Source organism: Ahaetulla prasina, chromosome 6, assembly GCF_028640845.1.
Source record: "Ahaetulla prasina isolate Xishuangbanna chromosome 6, ASM2864084v1, whole genome shotgun sequence".
NCBI lineage: Eukaryota > Metazoa > Chordata > Lepidosauria > Squamata > Colubridae > Ahaetulla > Ahaetulla prasina.
Window position 1 is genome coordinate 95,184,252 of NC_080544.1, and position 20,255 is coordinate 95,204,506.

The 20,255-nt window shown below is 39.6% G+C and overlaps 1 protein-coding gene across 1 annotated transcript in view; it reads left to right on the top strand.

Moving 5' to 3' along the window:
• The window catches only part of FNDC3B (fibronectin type III domain containing 3B), a 360,647-nt gene that overhangs the window by 249,558 nt on the left and 90,834 nt on the right, over nucleotides 1–20,255 (top strand). The window contains exons 7-9 of the mRNA XM_058187252.1: nucleotides 2,250–2,308; nucleotides 9,020–9,177; nucleotides 10,573–10,632. Of these exons, the coding sequence (XP_058043235.1) occupies nucleotides 2,250–2,308; nucleotides 9,020–9,177; nucleotides 10,573–10,632 (277 nt within the window). The remainder of the gene's footprint in view (nucleotides 1–2,249; nucleotides 2,309–9,019; nucleotides 9,178–10,572; nucleotides 10,633–20,255) is intronic.

Genomic DNA, 20,255 nt, shown 5'->3' on the forward strand with positions numbered 1-20,255 from the left:
TGACCATCATTTGTGTTGTAAATGTTGTACCTTGATGAACATATCTTTTCTTTTATGTACACTGAGAGCATATGCACCAAGACAAATTCCTTGTGTGTCCAATCACACTTGGCCAATAAAAATTCTATTCTATTCTATGTTATTTTAATTTATACCCTGCCTTGCTATCCAAATGACATGTAAGGAGGAAAACATGGGCCTACAGCAACATAAACTGTCTTTTCAAACTTGTGTCTCTGCTTGTTTGTCCTCTGTCCCTGCCTGCCTGCCTGCCTTCCTGCTGCCTGCCTGCCTGCCTGCCTGCCTGTCTATCTATCTATCTATCTATCTATCTATCTATCTATCTATCTATCTATCTATCTATCTATCTATCTATCTATCTATCTATCTATCTATCTACCTACCTACCTACCTACCTACCTATCTATCTATCTATCTATCTATCTATCTATCTATCTATCTATCTATCTATCTATTTTAGACATCTCACTGTCTAAGGCAACATCCAGGGAAGACAGAGAAATACATATGACAATATTTATCTATCTTTTATCTAATCTTATTTATGACATACCTGTATAACTTTTGCACCTTTATGCAAAGTGTAGAGCAGGAGTAAGACAGAATAAGCTGAAGAAATTAAAGTGTGAGTGGGGTAGAAAAAAGGAACAACAGCCAGCCATAATCTAGGCTATATCAGTACCATTCGCTTATACCTCGTCATAGCTTTCAATGCTTGCAAACCATCCTAGCTTTCACCCATTCCATGCATAGCATCATACATTGCTTTTTATTCTTTTAACTTCTCATTTTTGTTCTTAAAGATCTTGGGTCCCTAAACCCTTTCACAGTCTTCCTGTTCTTCTCAACCCATTGACTCTACTTTCTTACATTCGTTTTGTAACTAAGTTCTCATTCATTCTCTTTCCACGACCAAACCAACTGGAAGTACTTATAGTGGTTGCTCATTCTTGTATTCAGACCACATTCCTTCATCACCTCTTTTTTCCTGATCTTCTATCTTTTTTGAGGACATGAACAAGTAGAGCTAGTCCTTGATTTATGACCACATTTGGGATTGGAATGTCTGTTGTAAGTCATTGCATGTAAGTCATAAGTTGAGTCAGATCCAATTTTGCTCCCATTTAGCAAAATCAAGCAAACACAGTTTCCCCAATGGCATTTTTGCTGGAAATCAGCAAAACAGGTCACAAATCACAACCATGATTGTAGAATGTTGAAACTGGTCTTAAAAGCAAGGTGGCTGTTGAGTGCCCAAATTGTGATCATGTGTCCATGAGGTGGTACGATGGTCAAGTACAAGTTGTATGTAATTTTTGCAAGGTCGTCATAACTTTGAACCATAATTAAATGAATGATCCTAAATCAAGAATTACCTGTATTCCATTCCCACTTTTCTCTTCTAACTTACGTATTTTCTTATTACCTAACTCTTACTTCCATATAATAGTGTGGGCAGAAACATGGTTTTAGACACATCAAGGCAGATCACATAATACCTCCTACTAGAATTTACAAATGTTTAAAATTTTGCCAACCATTTTCCTATGTTTAATAAACATTACACCAGCATGCTTCCTATTTATGTATAATAATTATGTATGATTTGGAATTTTCTAGGGAAAAAGCCCTCTTCTTTCATCTTTAATATATTAATGTTCAGACCCATGCTCCTTGCTTTTTAATTCAGTACAAATTATTTGGGTTCGCAGACAGCTATTGTTGGGTTGTCTGAGTACTTAAATATAGTTTTTGTGGTTGCCTGAGCATAAAAACATCATCTGCTCACAAAAATATAGATACGTTCACATTCCCAACTAGCACACCTCTGCCATCACAGTCAATATTCTGTATCTATTTATCCATAAGTACTTTATAAAACCAAGAGGATATCAAATATCCTTGTTTAACTATTTGCTCAATGTTGAATTACTTGCTAAGCATTCCATTTATCCAAACATTGCTGAGTTACAACTCCCAGGATCCCTTACTGTAGCTCACATTTGATAAGACTTGTATTTCACCAACTTCTGGTTCTTCATCTCTAAGCACATGGCTGCTAAACCCATGCTAATTTGTTTATAGCCCAACTCTGATTATCTGTGGTGAGAACATTTAGCATGCACTGTCTCAAATATACAAATGTTATATAGAAATTGGTTAGCCCTCATTGCTGAAGGTAATGTATAACTCACCTGTCTCCCTGTTTTTCTTTCTCTCTTGCATAGAATGTGACACAGAAACAAAGAAAGTTCAAGATGTTCTCTCTGGAATTGAGAAACCACAGGTATGTGACAGACAAGCTTAACCCAAAGTAGCAACATTAAATATAAACTGTATATTATGCCAAACTATTATAAGTACATTTTGTTTGCAAGATAGTGTGAATTTAATTGGTCTTATCATTATAAATACTAGGTTTCTAATATACCAGCCATTGACTAGTCAAAGAGGAGTACATGCCGTACTATGAATTATAACATATATTTTTTTGGTCTGGCTTCACATATGCGAAGCGATCTCTTCTTTCCTCACCCTGTTCTAGTTTAGCACATCGAAAGAACTGAGTTAGCTTGTGAAGGGCTTCAGATCTGATTCCCAAATCAGCATGCAGGGACTTCTCTCCAACTCTTTAAAACAGCTTTGTCTTTTCCCAGAATCACACAGTTACTTTTAAGGAGTTTTAATACCACATTTGCTCCCCATAAGCTTTGGAAACTTGCAGACTTAAAAACAATTTCTAGAGTCTATGGAGATTCTCAGTCATCCAGGTCATGGTTGTCCCAAAGGTGCTTTTTCAAGTGGCAACTGGGCTTTCTGGGATTTTTTGGAAGATGTTTCGCTTCTCAGAGCTGAAGAAGCTTCTTGGTTGAACCTGCTGGATTTCACCCCTGAGGTAGTCCTCGATTTACGACTACAATTGAGCCCAAAATGTGTGCCACTAAGCAAGACAGTTGTTAAGCGAGCTTTGCCCCATTTTATGACCTTTCTTGGCACAGTTGTTAAGTGGATCGCTGCACTTGTCAAGTTAGTAACATGGCTGTTGTGAATCTGGCTTCCCGTTGACTTTGATTGTCAGAAGATCACAGAAGCTGATCACATGATCCTGTGGACACTGCAACCGTCATAAAGACGTCATTGGCCAAGCAACCAAATTTTAATCAACAACATACCTCGTGTGGCCATAATTTGAAAATGACATTTAATACAGCACAATTTCTGACTAAAATGGTCCAAGTTAGATAGACATATGCGGGCTTGATTGAGGTAGATTGTAGGAGTAATACAGAAATGTAATTTTATGTCATTTTATTCTATTTTACATATGTATGTATTAAATTATTGTATTTTACCCTACTCTTGTTTTAAATTGTTTGTATAGGATTTTATTAGTAATATGGGTTTGAACCTTGTAGGTTGATATGGCCTATAGCTGTGATGGTGAACCTATGGCATGCATGCCCAAAGTGGCATAGGAAGCCATGTTGCCCGGCATGCACACCCTTGCCTGCTTGTCTTCTGGGTTTCTGCGCACATGTACACGTGATGATCAGCTGACAGTTGCGAGTGTGGCAGTGCCAAAACCCAGTGTGCACATGCACACCGGCCAGCTGATTGTCGGGTGCGCGTGCGCGCCGGAACCCGAAGGTTCAGCTTTTTTGGAGCGTGATCCCTTTGCTCGTGCGGCAGTGCCGAAAACCAGCCTGCGTATGCGCGTTGGCCAGCTGATCATCGGGTACACATGTGCACTAGAACCTGGAAGTTCAGCTTTTCTGTAGTGTGGCTCTGACAAGTGCACACATGCGCAATGTTTCCGCCTGACCTTTTCGATGCTGAAAAGGTTCGCCTATAGGCTAATAAATAAATAATAACAATGATCATGTGACCACAGGGATGCTGCAGCAGTCATAAGTGTGAAAAACAACTGTAAGACGCTTTTTTCAATGCTATGTAACTTCAAACTATTGAAGGGTTGTAAGCCAAGAACTATCTGTAGCATCTGATGGGGCCTAGCAGCAAAGGTTTTTCGGTCATGGCGTCCATCCTTTGGAACAGGGGTCTCCAACCTTGGCAACGTTAAGCCTGGCGGACTTCAACCCCCAGAATTCCCCAGCAAGCAAAGCTGGCTAGGGAATTCTGGGAGTTGAAGTCCGCCAGGCTTAAGGTTGCCAAGGTTGGAGACCCCTGCTTTGGAACATTCTCCTGCAGATAAGATAGAACCTGACGCTACTGAATTTTAAAGAGCCCTGAGGTTATGGTTTTGCTATTTATTTATTTATTTATTTATTTAAATTTTTATACCGCCCTTCTCCCGAAGGACTCAGGGCGGTGTACAGCCAAAGATAAAAACAATAAAATATACAAAGTTAAAATATCAATTTAAAAAACATATTCAATAATGGCCGAATTAAAACCGTCAATTAACCCAACCTAAAATAACCCATATAAAATTACAAAAATTTAAAATTTAAAATTTAAAAATCAGGCCAGTCCCGCTTGGATAAATAAGTAAGTTTTTAATTCCCGGCGAAAGGTCCGAAGGTCAGATATTTGGCGCAAACCGGGGGGAAGTTCGTTCCAGAGGGTAGGTGCTCCAACAGAGACGGCCCTTCCCCTGGGGGCCGCCAGCCGGCATTGCTTGGCGGACAGCACCCTGAGAAGACCCTCTCTGTGGGAGCGTATGGGTCGATGGGAGGCATACGGTAACAGCAGGCGGTCCCGTAAGTACCCGGGCCCTAAGCCATGGAGCGCTTTGAAGGTGGTAACCAAAACCTTGAAGCGCACCCGAAAGACCACAGGTAGCCAGTGCAGACTGCGCAGGAGCGGTGTTACCCGGGAGCAGCGTGCAGCTCCCTCGATCACCCGCACAGCTGCATTCTGGACTAACTGGAGTCTCCGAGTGCTATCTGGCTTGGAGGCTGGAATCCAGCCATCGTATGAGTTAGAGTTAGGATTAGGGGGTTCAGTAGTTACAGTATATCAGATGCTGTGAATGTTTAATACAGGTAATCCCCGACTTACAACAGTTTCTCTAATGACCATTCAAAGTTACAACAGCACTGAAAAAAGTGACTTATGACCATTTCTCACAATTACGTTCTTTGTAAGCATCCCCATGATCGTGTGATTGAAGTTCAGACAAATTGGGCAACTGACTCATATGTATGATGGTGGCCGTGTCCCAGGGTCATGTGCTCCCCTTTGGCGACCTTCTGACAGCAAAATGGGGAAGCCCGATTCATTTCACTAACTTATCAACTGCAATGATTCACTTAACAACTGTGGCAAGAAAGTTCATAAAATGGGGGGAAACTCACTTAGCAAAGGTTTCACTTAACGACAGAAATTTTGGGTTCAATTGTGGTGGTAAGTTGAGGAGTACCTGTATTGCCTACTTATCGTAACACTAGTGTAGAATAGAATAGAATAGAATTCTTTATTGGCCTTTATTGGCTATCAAATCATACTAGGAAACAAATAAAAACAATATAATTGAAAGATACAAGCAACATGGTTATAGTAATAAGTGGGAAGAGATAGATACTAGTAAGGAAGAGAAAAATAATAGTAATGCAGTTCTAGTAAACTATTTTACAATGTTATGGGAATTAGTTATTATTTATATAAAAAAAAATTAAGCAGAGTGATGGCATTCAGAAAAACTGTCCTTGTGTCTAGTTGTTTTGGTGTGCAGTGCTCTATAGCATCTTTTTGAGGGTAGAAGTTGAAATAATTTATGTCAAGGATGTGAGGGGCCTGTAGATATTTTCACAGCCCTGTGTGGCAGTATACAGGTCCTCAGTGGAAGGCAGGTTGGTAGCAATTGTTCTTCTGCAGTTTAGATACACACACACACACACACACACACACACACACACACACACACACACACACAATTTGTTTTTTCCTGCAGATTTCTTACTGTTTTGTTTTCAATTGTTGCAAGATGTCCGGCATCATGTATATAAATAGGGCAACTGTACCAAAATAAAGCAATCAATCACTAGAATATAATCCTGGAAGTTTAAAACAAATTGTTCATGGTCAACCTCACTTCCCTTTGGCTCTGAAAGCACTGCCAACTTGCCAGTATTGAAATATTTGGGGAACAGGACCAGGGAGCTGAGAATTGGGGAATTTGGAAGATCAACACTTCTAGTGGATGCCAAATGGGAGAAAGTTGTTTTGCAATATGTCTTAAACCACGTAAGGTTTAATCGGATGAAACCGATTAAACGAATTACTGTCAAAGATGAATGCAACAGTTTCTTTTACTTACTCATTGACTTGAATGCAGAATGAAGAAGGGGAAAAAACCGTCAATCACTATGTAATCCAGGCCTTGAGTTAGGCATTTTGGAAGTGTTTCGTGGGAGATTTAAAGTAGTGTTTTAACTTGAAAGATGTTTATTTTTTTGACAGGCACATGCACAGAATGAACTGTCATCTGCTTGCATAATTGAAAACAGACCGTTTTGCTGGGTAGTGTAATAACTAGTAATAATTAATGTGCAGAACTAAGTAACACATATGGCCACATAAATAAAATGTTCCTTTGGACATTCTACTTGCATTTGATTCTGTGTAGTAAGAAATCGTTCTCATAACGTAAAAGGAAGCTTATATATATAAAAAATAACAAGCTTATCATAATTCTACTCAAAAGTGTAGATCTCTCATTTTGGCTTTACTTTCCTTGTATGTTTTCAGTGGAATGTTCACAATGGACAAATGATCTTGAGAATAGATTGTGTGTATCAGAAATCTATCACATACATACTAGTGGTTCCCCTTCTCCAATTCTAATGAATGGCATCTTCCTTAGCTATCCATACAAATAGACACATCAAGTTACACATAATGTTCTAAGTATTCTACAAGGCTTTGTGTCATTATGTTGGACAATCGGAAGATCTGTGGGGAATTTTGTAAAATGAACATCTACCCGTATTCAATTGTTCTTTCCAGAGAAAACTATAACCAGGAATTAGACATCAATGCAATCTCCTCTAAAGCCTTCCTAGTGGAGGGCTTAGACCAGGGGTTCAAACTCAAGACCCAGGGGCTGGATCCAGCCCGTGGGGTGCTTAGATCTGACCCATGGGGCCAGCTTGGAAACAGCAAAGGACCAGCTTGTGGTGCCTCTGCTAGTGAAAACGGAGTTCACAAGGGCAGTGGGTAGCCCTCCCAACTCCGTTTTCACTAGCAGAGGGTTGCAGGAGGCTGTTGCGGGTGAAAACGGAACTCGGGAGCTCGTTTTCACTGGCAGAGCACTCGGGCCACCACAGGCGCCCCCAACACGAGTGATGTTCAGCTGGCCACACCCACTCTGGCCACCCCTCTCCCCCAAGGTCAAACACCACCTTGAATGCAGCCCTCAATGAAATCGAGTTTGACACCCCTGACTAAAAGCCGAGATGGATTTTAACCAGAAGGCCCATGGATCACTGTTTTTAAGAACCTGGCCAAACAGCCTTTTGCTACTACATTGCATCTTCGGGAAACCAAATCTTAGTAATAGGAGTAACACAATCTGTTTAGCATTTAGCCTGGTCTTCTCTCCATTTTCCATGTTTACTTCTACTGTACAGATAAGAACAGTATTCACTTTACTCTTTGGATTTTCCAAATTATTAAAGTTCATGAAAGGATAAAATGTTTTGATTTTTTTTTTTGGCCATATGTTCCACATAGCTACGTGTGTCCTAGCTGGTGCTCATAAAAGTAAGAAAGCATTCCAATTTAACATTGGCTGGCTATGGTACATTAAGTTCCAAATCCCTGTGTGAATTTATGCAAAACAGTTATGCAACCATATGTCCATAATAAAAGAATTGGGAAAAAGCCCTTTCTCCTTAGTCGTACTGTTTTATGTCCTAATGCCAGAAATCCGATTCAGATGTCTGTTTGTCCTCATATTCCCTCCCCCCTCTTTTTTTTTAGTTCATAAAATCCTTAATTGAGATCAAATATGGTATGTTCACTGTAAATATCTTTCTTCTTGGCTACCATTACAGCCCTTTAGTATAACTGAAGCAGTTTAATTGCATCATCTGATCTAATCTGAGATTACATGATATTTCTACGGATGCCTGGCTTAATTTAATGGCCCTCTTAACTAGTCCAAGGACTCAAAGCAATCAGTGTTAGAATATTACATAAGTTTAGAAGAAAGTGTTAAGACTAAACAAACTCTTCCACTGGCTTGAAGTAGCTGTTTTGAATTTGGAGGGGGGCTTTTTTACAAGAAAAAAGAAAAAAAGAATCTAAGCAAGATTATAATAGAATTTTGTGAAAACATGATTTTAACATGATACGTGTTTTGGTTCAGGATGAATGGAACTGCAATGATAATTCATAACTTTGTGGTCCTTGGTGCTCTCTGAGCTTGGATGTTTTCTTGCAGACATTTCATTACGCAACTAGGTAACAACATCAGTACTGCCTCAAAGGTGCTTTTTCAAGAGGCAACTGGGTTTCTGGTTTTTCTTGGAAGTCGTTTAGCTTCTCATCCAACAAGCTTCTGCAGAGCTGAAGAAGCCTCTTGGATGAGAAGCAAAATGTCTTCCAAGAAAAACCAGAAAGTCCAGTTGCCCCTTGAAAAAGCACCTTTGGGATTTCAAGAGGCAACTAGACTTTCTGGTTTTTCTTGGAACATGTTTCACTTCTCATCCAGGAAGCTTCTTCAAAGCTAAAGAAGTTTCTTGGATGAGAAGCAAAACATCTTCCAAGAAAAACCAGAAAACCGGTTGCCTCTTGAAAAAACACCTTTGGGACAACCATGACCTGGATAACTGAGAATCTCCATAGAGTTCAGCTAGTAATGTATTGATGAAGTTACCTAGAGCATCAAGGATCCCATAGTTAACCCTGAGCTACAAGTATTGTATTCTGTTGGTAGTTCATAATTTTTCTGACTCCTCAAATAAAATGACTCTAAAATGTCAATGTGCCTCTTGGCATGAAAACTAACCTCATCTTGTTTTTATCCCCCAAGGTGTCAAACATTCAAACTAGAACAGTTTCGCTCACTTGGTCTCCTCCAAATGGTCTTTCAAGTGAAGATAGACTCAGCAATGGTTTGCCTTATACTTGTACTTACGAAGTTGCCTTATCAGACAAAGGGAGGGATGGAAAATACAAAACAATCTACAGGTAAAATTCTGCATGTGCACGACTTTACGTATCATGTTTTCTGTTTGAAGCAGCAAGGCATGGAAGCAAATCCATGAGTGTTTTTCTAGAGTTGAGTACCATTTCATTATCAAAATGTTTCCCATTTTTGTCATCTCCTCCTCCTCTTCCAAGAGGTTTTTTTTCCCCCGTGATGTTCACCAGCTGGAAAAGTTTCCTGTGAAGTATCCAAACTCTGTTGTGTGCCAAACTGGAATATTGGGATCCTTGTTGATTCAACTATTGTGCATTAGGTGGAGGGGAAAAAATAACCATAGGAAAGAAATTTATAGAACTGCCCAGTGACTCTGAAATCAGTTCCAAAAACTGGATGTCACCTCATTGTAATAAAAAAAAGTCCTAGGATTTAAGCAGATTGATCAAGCTTATCCTGTTCCTGCCAAACAGGGAGTCCTTGATCTAGAACCAAAAACTGGAACTAGAGTTTCCCTTACTAAGCAAGGCGGTTGTTAAATCAGTTGTGCCTGATTTTACAACCATTTTTGCCACAGCTGTTAAGTGAATCACTGCTGCTGTTAAGTGAATCACATGGTCTTTAAGTGAATCCAGCTTTCTCTATTCACTTTGCTTGTTGAAAGCTGCCAAAAGGGAATTAAATGATCCCGGGATGCTATAACCATTGTAAATAAATGCCCATTGCCCTGAGCCCAAACTCCGATCACATGATCATGATGAAATGCTGCAATGGTTGTAAGTGCAAGGACTGGTCATAAGTCAGTTTTTTCAGTGCCATTGTAACTTTGAACAGTTGCTAAATGAATTGTTTTAATGTTGTAAATTACATAGTACATTATCTCAATATAGTGTTGCTGATTTAAAAGTTCACTAGGTCAACACTGTATTGTTACCTTATGTTGTTTGTACATATTGAAAAGTGAAAAAGAACAAACAAGTTTGACAATGAGTAGAATACCAATAGGTGAAAAAAAGAGGGGAAAATCTGTTAGATTTCTAACTCCCTCCTTTTGTGCACCTGTTTATTACAATATTAATAAATGTTTAGGTCTATTATTATATTTACCATGCTATGTGATCTATGCATGCAAATTCTTGTTTAAATTTGGTTAGGGTTAAACTTCTGTTGTGAATATTTGTTAATTTTCCCATACTTGCATGTTCTCCATGTGTAATCAGATATTGTTGGGATTATATTTTAATTATATTATATTCCCAATCAGATATTGTTGGGATTATATTTTTCTTTTGGTATTGGGCAAAATTTATTCTCATTACTGAGGTCTTGTATATAATTGGAATATATTGGATGGGATCTTAATATATAGGGCATATTTGCTGAATAATTACGTACCGCACTCCTAATTTTGTTTGTTTGTTACAACTCTGTCTCTTTTCCAGTGGAGAAGAATTGGAATACAAACTGAAAGATCTTAGGCCTGCAACAGAATATCATGTCAGGTGAGACTCCATAATTTGATTCATTCCATTCTAGATATCATAATAGACGTTCCAAAATTGATGGGTTCTGGCAAATGCTGACAACAGTAACAATGCCTCAAATGTTTTAAAATAAGTGTGTTTTTCACTTTGGGGATTTAGCCAAGTGAATGCTGACAAATGCCCCAAACTGACTGTCAGCTTTCAGCAGTTTGTCATAGAAAGTTTTTTGGTTTTTTTAACAAAATTTTCTAGTCTTGTCAACATTCGCAAAGCTTAACAGAGTATGGAACTTTTAGGAACATGGTAGTAAAGTAGGTAAATTAAGGCTGTGAAAATGCTGTGTGTTTTTTAAATTACATTGGACAAGGACCAGTGATTCTCTGCCATTTGTCCATTTTTTTTTCATTTCTAATGATTCCTAAATCTCAGGTTAATTTTTTTGGAATGGGTGTTTATATCATTCTCAGATGCATTATAAGAAAATTTTGGCAACCTGAAGTCTCCATGCAGTCCTTGGCCTTATTCAGCCAGCTGAAGCAACCATGACCATTGATTTATTTATTAAATTTATATCATATTAATTTATCATTGTTTTTCGGTAAAACCAGGGGAGGGATTCAGCCAGTTCAGACTGGTTTGGGAGAACCGGATGTTAATTTTAATCTGGTTTGCCGAACTGGTAGTTGCAAGGACTGACTGATCCTGCCCACCCTGCCCCGCACTTCCCAGGAGTCTCCACACTGCCGATTTTGGATGCAGGGCCTGCGTGTAGGCTCTGGGACAGTGAAAAACAGGCCTACCGGAAGTACTGGAAGTCCAGAAACGGTCTCATTTCTGGCCTCCAGAGGGCCTCCGGAGCCCAGGGGAGGCCATTTTTGCCCTCCCAAAGGCTCGAGGAAAGCCTCTGGTGCCTGGGTAAGGTGAGAAAGAGGCCTACCGGAAGTACCGGAAATCTGGAAATGGGCCTGTTTCTGACCTCTGGAAGGCCTCCGGAGCCCCGGGGAAGCTGTTTTCACCCTTCTGTAGGCTCAAAAAAAGCCTCCAGAGCCTGGGGAGGGCAAAAATGCCCCCCCACACCGTGGTGCAGGAAGCTGACTAGGCCACACCCTCATGGCCACGGCCACCCAGCAACCGGGCAGAGAACCAGTTGCTAAATTTTTTCAATCCCACCCCTGTGTAAAACCCTTAACTTTCCATCATCCCCAACTCTGCAATCTCAAAGGAAATGCCTTTAAAAGTCTGGATTCAAACTTTTCAAGCTTTTTTTAAAAAAATTCTTCCTGACTTGAAAGAAAAGGGAGTTTCAGTCCTGAATGCTTTTGCATCTAAGCATGCTGGAAGGATAGTCATTCCTGACAAACTGGAAGTGTTTGTCAGTATTACTGGGAAATAAGAATAAAGTCCTCAGAATTAGATGGCTTTCTAAAAACAGAATCAATCATTCAGTTTCTCTTTGTAAGATGCTTGAACAAGAACGACATTTTGTATCTATGACCAGGAAATAATTCAGCTTTTCATATTTGAATAGTAGCTTAATCATGCCAGCCATTGATGATGAAAGAAAGAAATAGAAAATCTGCTATGGAACATTCACTATAGATAAACATGCCAGAGTGACTAATCCCAGAGGCTTAGAATTGTGGGATGGATCTAGATTTAGACTCAGTTAAATTGTTGTTAGTTGCGAAGTCGTGTCCGACCCCATGGACAATGTTCCTCCAGGCCTTCCTGTCCTCTACCATCCTCTGGAGTCCATTTAAGCTCATGCCGACTGCTTCAGTGACTCTGTTGTGGCTCCAGCCCCTGCCCCCCGGGCCTGGCCCCCTGCCAAAGAGTGACTCAGAGAGTGAGGGGGAATATAAATATCAGGGCTCCCTTCTGCAGGGTCGGCTTCCCTGGCTCAGCTCCAGGAGCCAGAGGCAGGCCAGGTGGAAGAAATAATGAGGCCTCTGTCTCCTGTATCTCCCCCCACCCAGGCAATGCTCCCAGACCCAGCTGAGGACAATCAATCCTGGTTGGACCCTAGGTTTTGTAGACAGGAGAGGCGGGAACAACAGAAGCAGGGGTGGGGCAGGCCTAGGAAGTGCTGAGTCACGGAGCCACACCCCACAGGGTATAAAAGCAGCAGGGGCTGCTATACTACTCCATGGCGAACAAATCAACTGCTTAGAGAGAACTTGAGCTGAAGTACTGTTTGTTCCTGGTTTCCTGGTTGACTCGCCGGCATCAAGAAAAGATAACAGAAGAAAAGATAACTTGGCAGACACTCGCTAGTTTGCTGCCAGAGCTGATAGCTGCTATGGACTGAATTGCCGGCTAAATAAGTCATCGCTTATGCCTCCCGGACTGAGGTGGAGGGGACAGAACAGACTCCATCCAGCCACCTCATTCTCTATTGTCCCCTTCTTCTTTTGCCCTCAATCTTTCCCAGCATTAGGCTCTTCTCCAGTGAGTCCTTCCTTCTCATTAGATGGCCAGTTAAATTAAGAGGACCTAAATTTGTAAGCGTCTTAGTTAGCCCCATTGGTTTCTATTGAACCACTCTGAGCATTGTTCCAGATTGAGAGACAGATTTCTCAATTTCTCTTTATAATCAGAAACCCCTTCTGACTAAAAATACCAAAGCCAGGAATATATTCCTGAATCATGAAAAGAAATTTGTATTAGCCCATCACCTTAACAAAGATTATTTGAACTCCTGTTCTTTCTTCTGAAAAAGATTGCTGCTTTATTTTTATTTTTATTTTTTTTGTTTCATATCTTATTTCATTTCGTATTCACATATCAATAATAAAGATGGTTGTCAGATATAATAAAAGAAAGTGGGCTCCCATCCAAACACTAACCAAGGACAGTCCTGCTCAACTTGTGAGACCAGCCAAATGCTGCCATCTGCTGAAGTGTGTGTTTTGTTTTTGTTTTTTATGAAAGTATCCAGCAGATAAAATAATTTTATTACCGGTATTATCCTAAATTATGAAAATGAAGTTTGTATTAAGGCAAACCATTAAACTACACAAAGATCAGAATGTTATTTTAGGTTTAGATTGCAGTCATTAATAATCAGGTGTTATTTTACAGGGATAAACTGTTCTGGGAAATACATATTTATCTTTTGTTCCAATGCTACTAAGCAGGCTATTCACATCTATCATAAGTAACATCTTTCTGGAATTAGGTGTCCTATTTCTTCCCAAGGTGATATCAATGATCCTTTTTCAAAAACTGCAATCTTCTATATGATTTCTAGATAAGCATTGACATTTATTTATTTCATCTGCACTGACTCTGGGGAAAATTCAGTCCTGTGACTATAGTCCAAAGAGGATTTCCCCCCCTCAAATATTTTAGGCTGTGGAGAGTTTTGGACAACTTCTGTAATTTTTTTGCAGGGGAATCTTAACATTTCTAGGTTTTGTTTGCAAATATTAATCCAATCATAATACCTAATATAAATTCCTAGTCATCTTTAGGACCATCCTGATAAAGTAGATCAGTATTCCACCCATATTAAGAAGGTCTGAGAATAGATATAAGACTAACTCACAGGTGGTGCTGTTTCTGTACCAAAGCCCTAGTCAACATCAGAATACACAAAGCTTCCAATTCTAGCACTCTCCATTCTATTTACCATTTTCAGCCTTGTATAAATCCATCCATTTATATGGATAAGCTGACCCTGAAGTTTGTGAGCAAATTATAAATGTGCCGCATGTACACAAAACGTTTATACATTTTATCTGAGCAACCATCTCTTCCCGTTCACATCTACCAGGCCCACCAGAGCAAGGAAGCAAGGAATGTTGCTGGTCCCATCCCCTAGGGAGATACACCTGGTGGGACCCAGAAGAAGGGCCTTCTCCGTGGTGGCTCCCTCTCTCTGGAACATCATCCCCTCAGAGATTAGAATGGCCCCAATTCTGATACTCTTCCGGAAGGCGCTGAAGACCTGGTTCTGCCAGTGGCCCTGGGGAACGCAAAGTGGGATGGAACCCATTAAATGGCTCATGTGATATTTTGTCATCAGGGTGGGGGGTTTATTTTATTATATTATTTTATTAATTTATTATATGATTCTCTCTTTTATTAGTTTTATTGGTTTTTATATAATGTTTTTATATTCTTGTAAGCCGCCTTGAGTCACCATGTGCGAATAGGCAGAAATATAAATCTCCTAAATAAATAAATATACATTTCAATTTTCACAATTGGCTTACCCATGAGTAATACACAGTATTATGCTTAAAAAAAAATTAAGGATCGGCTTATCTATACCCTGTTTCTTAGAAAATAAGACTGAGTCTTATTTTCTTTTAGACTTGAAAATAAGCACTTGGGCTTATTTTGGGGGGCGGTCTTACTTTTTTTGAGGTGCAGCAGGCCAGACTCGGTGAGCTGGATGCACCCTTCAGCGTTCAGAATGCAGGCTTTTTGGTGAACAGGAAGAAAATGGGGAGGGGAATTTTCCTGCCTGTCATCCATTCCTCAAACTCAGCACAGGGAGGGAAGGATGGCAGGCAGGAAAATCCCCCTCCCCATTTTCCTCCCGTTCACCAAAAAGCCTCCCATGAGCCTCCCAAAAAGAGGGAAAAAGCAACGCAGCTGGCCACAGAGCTGCTGGCTTTGAGGAAGCAGCCCAACAAGCAGAAGGACTGCACCCAGAAAGAGAAAGGAAAAGCGTATTTGCACTGCTCCAAGGGGCCAGCAGGCTACAGCTGCAGCCTGACAATTGCCTGCACCTGTGCTGCCACTCATGCTGGTCACACCCATCCCTGTGGGCTTATTTTCGGGGTAGGGGTAATATTAGGCCCACCCCAAAAAAATTAGGGTTGGGTTTATTATTGGGGTGGGTCGTGTTTTCGGAGTAACAAAGTAGATGGGTGGCGTAATGGCTTAGCTGTTAAGACACAGAAAAGCTGACAGCCCAGGTTTGAGACCCAAGCACCACAGGATGGGATGAGCTCCTGTTCTTGCCCTAGCTCTTGCCAACTTAGCAGTTCAAAAGCATGCAAGTGTGATAAATAGACACTGCTTCAGAAGGATTACTATATTCTGTACTTTCATAGTAACTGCATGATGATGGAAACCTCTCTCAGACAACGCAGATTCCCTAGGCTGAGAATTGAAGATGAGCATTGCTCCCTTGATTTGTTCATGATTGCCCAGGGGAAATCTTTAAACCTTTATCTGCAGATGTGCTTATTATCTGCAAGTATATGCCAATGCATGGTAAATTGAACCAATTTTGGGGGGTGCATTTGTAGCACCAAAAATTCTCAGCTTATTTACAAGCATGTATGGTATTATTATAATTTTGTTTTGTTTTATTTTGTTTCTTTTCTACAAAAAGTATAAAATTGCCAATGAACAACAACAACAAAAACCAATTACAAATAGAATAGAATAGAATAGAATAGAATAGAATAGAATAGAATAGAATAGAATAGAATAGAATAGAATAGAATAGAATAGAATTTTATTGGCCAAGTGTGATTGGACACACAAGGAATTTGTCTTGGTGCATATGCTCTCAGTGTACATAAAGAAAAGATACGTTCATCAAGGTACAACATTTACAACACAATTGATGGTCAATATATCAATATAAATCATAAGGATTGCCAGCAACAGGTTATAGTCATACAGTCATAAGTGGAAAGAGATTGGTGATGGGAACTATGAGACGATTAATAGTAGTGCAGATTCAGTAAATAGTCTGACAGTGTTGATGGAATTATTTGTTTAGCAGAGTGATGGCCTTCAGGAAAAAAATGTTCTTGTGTCTATTGTTCTGGTGTGCAGTGCTCTATAGCGTCGTTTTGAGGGTAGGAGTTGAAAGAGTTTATGTCCAGGATGCGAGGGATCTGCAAATATTTTCACGGCCCTCTTCTTGATTCGTGCAGTATACAGGTCCTCAATGGAAGGCAAGTTGGTAGCAATTATTTTTTCTGCAGTTCTAATTATCCTCTGAAGTCTGTGTTTTTCTTGTTGGGTTGCAGAACCGAACCAGACAGTTATAGAGGTGCAAATGACAGACTCAATAATTCCTCTGTAGAACTGAATCAGCAGCTCCTTGGGCAGTTTGAGCTTACTGAGTTGGCGCAGAAAGAACATTCTTTGTTGTCCTTTTTTATAATAATAAAAAAAAACTAAGACAATCAAGTTCAGCAAAAGCAATGAGGAAAAAATGGCAAATCCTCTATAAATATTTTACTTATATGTCAAGCATTCACCAATATCACAAGATAAATCAGAAAAGAAAATCAGAACCCTCACATTTTTTACACAAGCTCCAGAGAAAATCTGACGTCCATTATTTCAAATACATATCTTGGTTTATCCAATGAACTTGAAATAGAATCTTTTGATGAAACTATTTCGGTCTTAAATCTGATGAAAAAATTGAAGGTTCTTTAAACATTATTTGCACCTATAGGAGTGAAATGATTTCAACTTTTAAAACATTTAACGTTCGATACGAACAGGATGTGGGTTTGGCTTCAAAAATGAACTCATTCAGAAATAAAACCATCTTAGGACCTTAAAAGCAGCTAAGGTGTTATTCAGCAGGTTCTGACCAGTTATGGAGAACCAGTAGCGTAAATTTTGAGTAGTTCGGAGAACTGGTAGTAAAAATTCTGACTGACCCCACCCCCATCTATTCTCTGCCTCCCGAGTCCCAGCTGATCGGGAGGAAATGGGGATTTTGCAGTAACCTTCCCCTGGAGTGGGGATGGAATGGAGATTTTACAGTATCTTTCCCCTGCCACCTCCACCAAGCCATGCCATGACCACCAAGCCATGCCACACCCACCAAGCCACGCCAACAGAACAGGTAGTAAAAAATTTTGAATCCCATCACTGGTCTGGTACTCCTTGACTTGTCAACACTTGAGTTGATTTTATTGCTACTGCTGTTAATTAGGCAAACAACATTATATGTGAGATTAAGAGACAGCCTTCAAATAACAATTACAGAACAATTGGTTTAAAGTAATTATTCTGGATTTCACCCATAACATTTTGTCATCTATTTTTAAGATATAATTCTTTCATAATGGTAAATCTGTAAGAAGCTCATCATAAAAATATAATCTACAAACCCAAAGTCTAGCTGCTATCAGTACCAAAAATTAAAGGCCTTTTTACTATATTTTGACCCAAGTAAATATCATGATTTTAGTGGAAATAAGTAATAACATTCCAACATTCCCCACCAAGGACCGTCTTCTACATTTTCAAAACTCAATACTATTCTTTGAAATATTAACCCTCATATGGTTAGACTTAGACTTAGAATAACTTTATTATCACTTTGAATGTACATCAAGCGGCATACATTAAAATGAAATTACATTGCATATAGCTCTCAAAGGGCTGTATGAAAACTGCAAGGCATTTTGAGTCCTGTTGCTAGCCTTATTGCTAAAGAAGGCCACAATTCTTGCTTCCCCTGATAAATTCCGATTCCTTCTTCAGCTTCTCATTAGAGAGATTAGAGAGGTGAGGGGGAAACCATACAAAAGCACAAGGATAGAGAAAGACCCTTAGATATTTTCAGCTCAGCCGTGGGGTTAGATCGGGATAGTGGCATCGCCATTTGAAAAATAAAACTAAATTTAGCTGGACTCAGAGTTGGCAGGGCGTTTGTCTAGACTTGAATGCAGTTAATTTTATGTACTCTGGAAGGTTCTTTTTTGGAAACTGAGTAATAACCCTTAAGCATTGGAGTTGGTATCTTTTTTTTCTCCCAATGATGCCACAATCCTTTCCTACCAATATCAGCACAATATAGTTCTTCTTCCCTTCAATCCGTTGCGCAATACTGTTGTTTTTTTTAATCTGACCTAACCTGATATCTTTATTCCATTTATTTAAAACATTTCTATCCTGCTTCCTTACAACTAGAATGACCTGGTTATCCAGTTCTTTTTCTGTCTAGTCACTTTCCATGAAATTCAGTCTAATTAAAATTTTTGCCTCTGGATAATTTAGGGCTTTGATTAGGGCCATGTACAGGGTATGAGTGATTAAACTATACCTCCAGATGGGAGAAATTTGTAAATGAATACATTTGTTCTAATTGTCACCAATGTCTCATATTTGGAGGCACAATAAGGGCCTAAGTTGTGAATGAGGGACCTGAAGTTGCCTATTTCTACTAAAACTCTTCCAGACATTGTGTAGGAATTAAAATATTGCTGCCATAGCAGGGCAGCAAGGGAGCATGTTAAATCATGGGTAATAATATTAAATACATTGATTCATAATTAAATGCACCTAATCTAATGTTTTTGCATGCAGCAATCCCTTTAAAAAGTTCACATGTTTATATTGTGCTCTTCCATGGACTTTCCAATGATCTGTCCAGATAAATTTGTAATCAGTATTACTGAATAGAATAGATGAGAACAGAACAGAACAGAACAGAATAGAATTCTTTATTAGCCAAGTGTGATTGGACACACAAGGAATTTGTCTTTGGTGCATATGCTCTCAGTGTACATAAAGGAAAAGATACATTCATCAAGAATCATAAGGTACAATACTTAATGATAGTCATGGTGTACAAATAAGCAATCAAATCATATTAGGAAACAGTCAATATAAATTGTAAGGATACAAGCAACAAGGTTACAGTCATACAGTCATAATTGGGAGGAGGTGGGTGAGAAGATTAATAGTAGTGCAGACTTAGTCAATAGTTTGACAGTGTTGAGGGAATTATTTGTTTAGCAGAGTGATGGCCTTCGGGAAAAAACTGTTCTTGTGTCTAGTTGTTCCGGTGTGCAGTGCTCTGTAGCATCGTTTTAAGGGTAGGAGTAGAAACAGTTTATGTCGAGGATGTGAAGGGTCTGTAAATATTTTCACATGTCGTGCATGGTTATTGTAGGTCAGCCCACTGTAGCCTTCTGTCTTTCAAAGGGCACAAGGGTGAAACAACCTATATTACAAGATTTAATTCTGACTTTCAGAAACATCCATCTAAAAAGGTAGGTGGGGGGAAAAATCCTACTGTTTGACAGAAAGAGTAGGGCCTCTTTCCTACTTCTATTGCAGGGTACTTCCAGATAAAATCCTTGTTCTAAACCAGGCCTTCATCCCTCTGATTCTGTGCTGTGGTCTGGGTTTGGCAGCTAAACCAGGTTATTTCCACTTCATTTGCACTCCATTTGAGAGGGAAGTAAAATTAATCATTTCTCCCCGAAGTTGCCACTCTGTGAATCTTGAGACTGGTCTGCTTCCCTGTTTGCCAGAGCTCTTATTTCACCCTTTCAAGTAGAAAAACGTTTGTCATGAAAAAGTAAAAATATGGATAACGGTACAGGTAGTCCTCGAGTTATGACTTTAATGGAGCCCACCCATCATGGTTGTAACTCATGATGGTTGTAAAGCTACATTTTTTCCTAACTTGAAATTTAGAAAATCCCAACGGTTGTTATGTGAACACCACAGTCATTAAGCACACCAGTGTCTCGCTATTGGCACAGTTTTGCTGAAAACTGGAAATAAATGCCAATTTTTGGTAAAACCATCTTAAAACATGGTCACGTGATCAAGGGGTGCTGAAAATGGTTGTAAATGCGATCTGGTTGCTGAGTGGCTGAAGTGAGGTCACGTGACTGCAGGGAGAGGGCGAC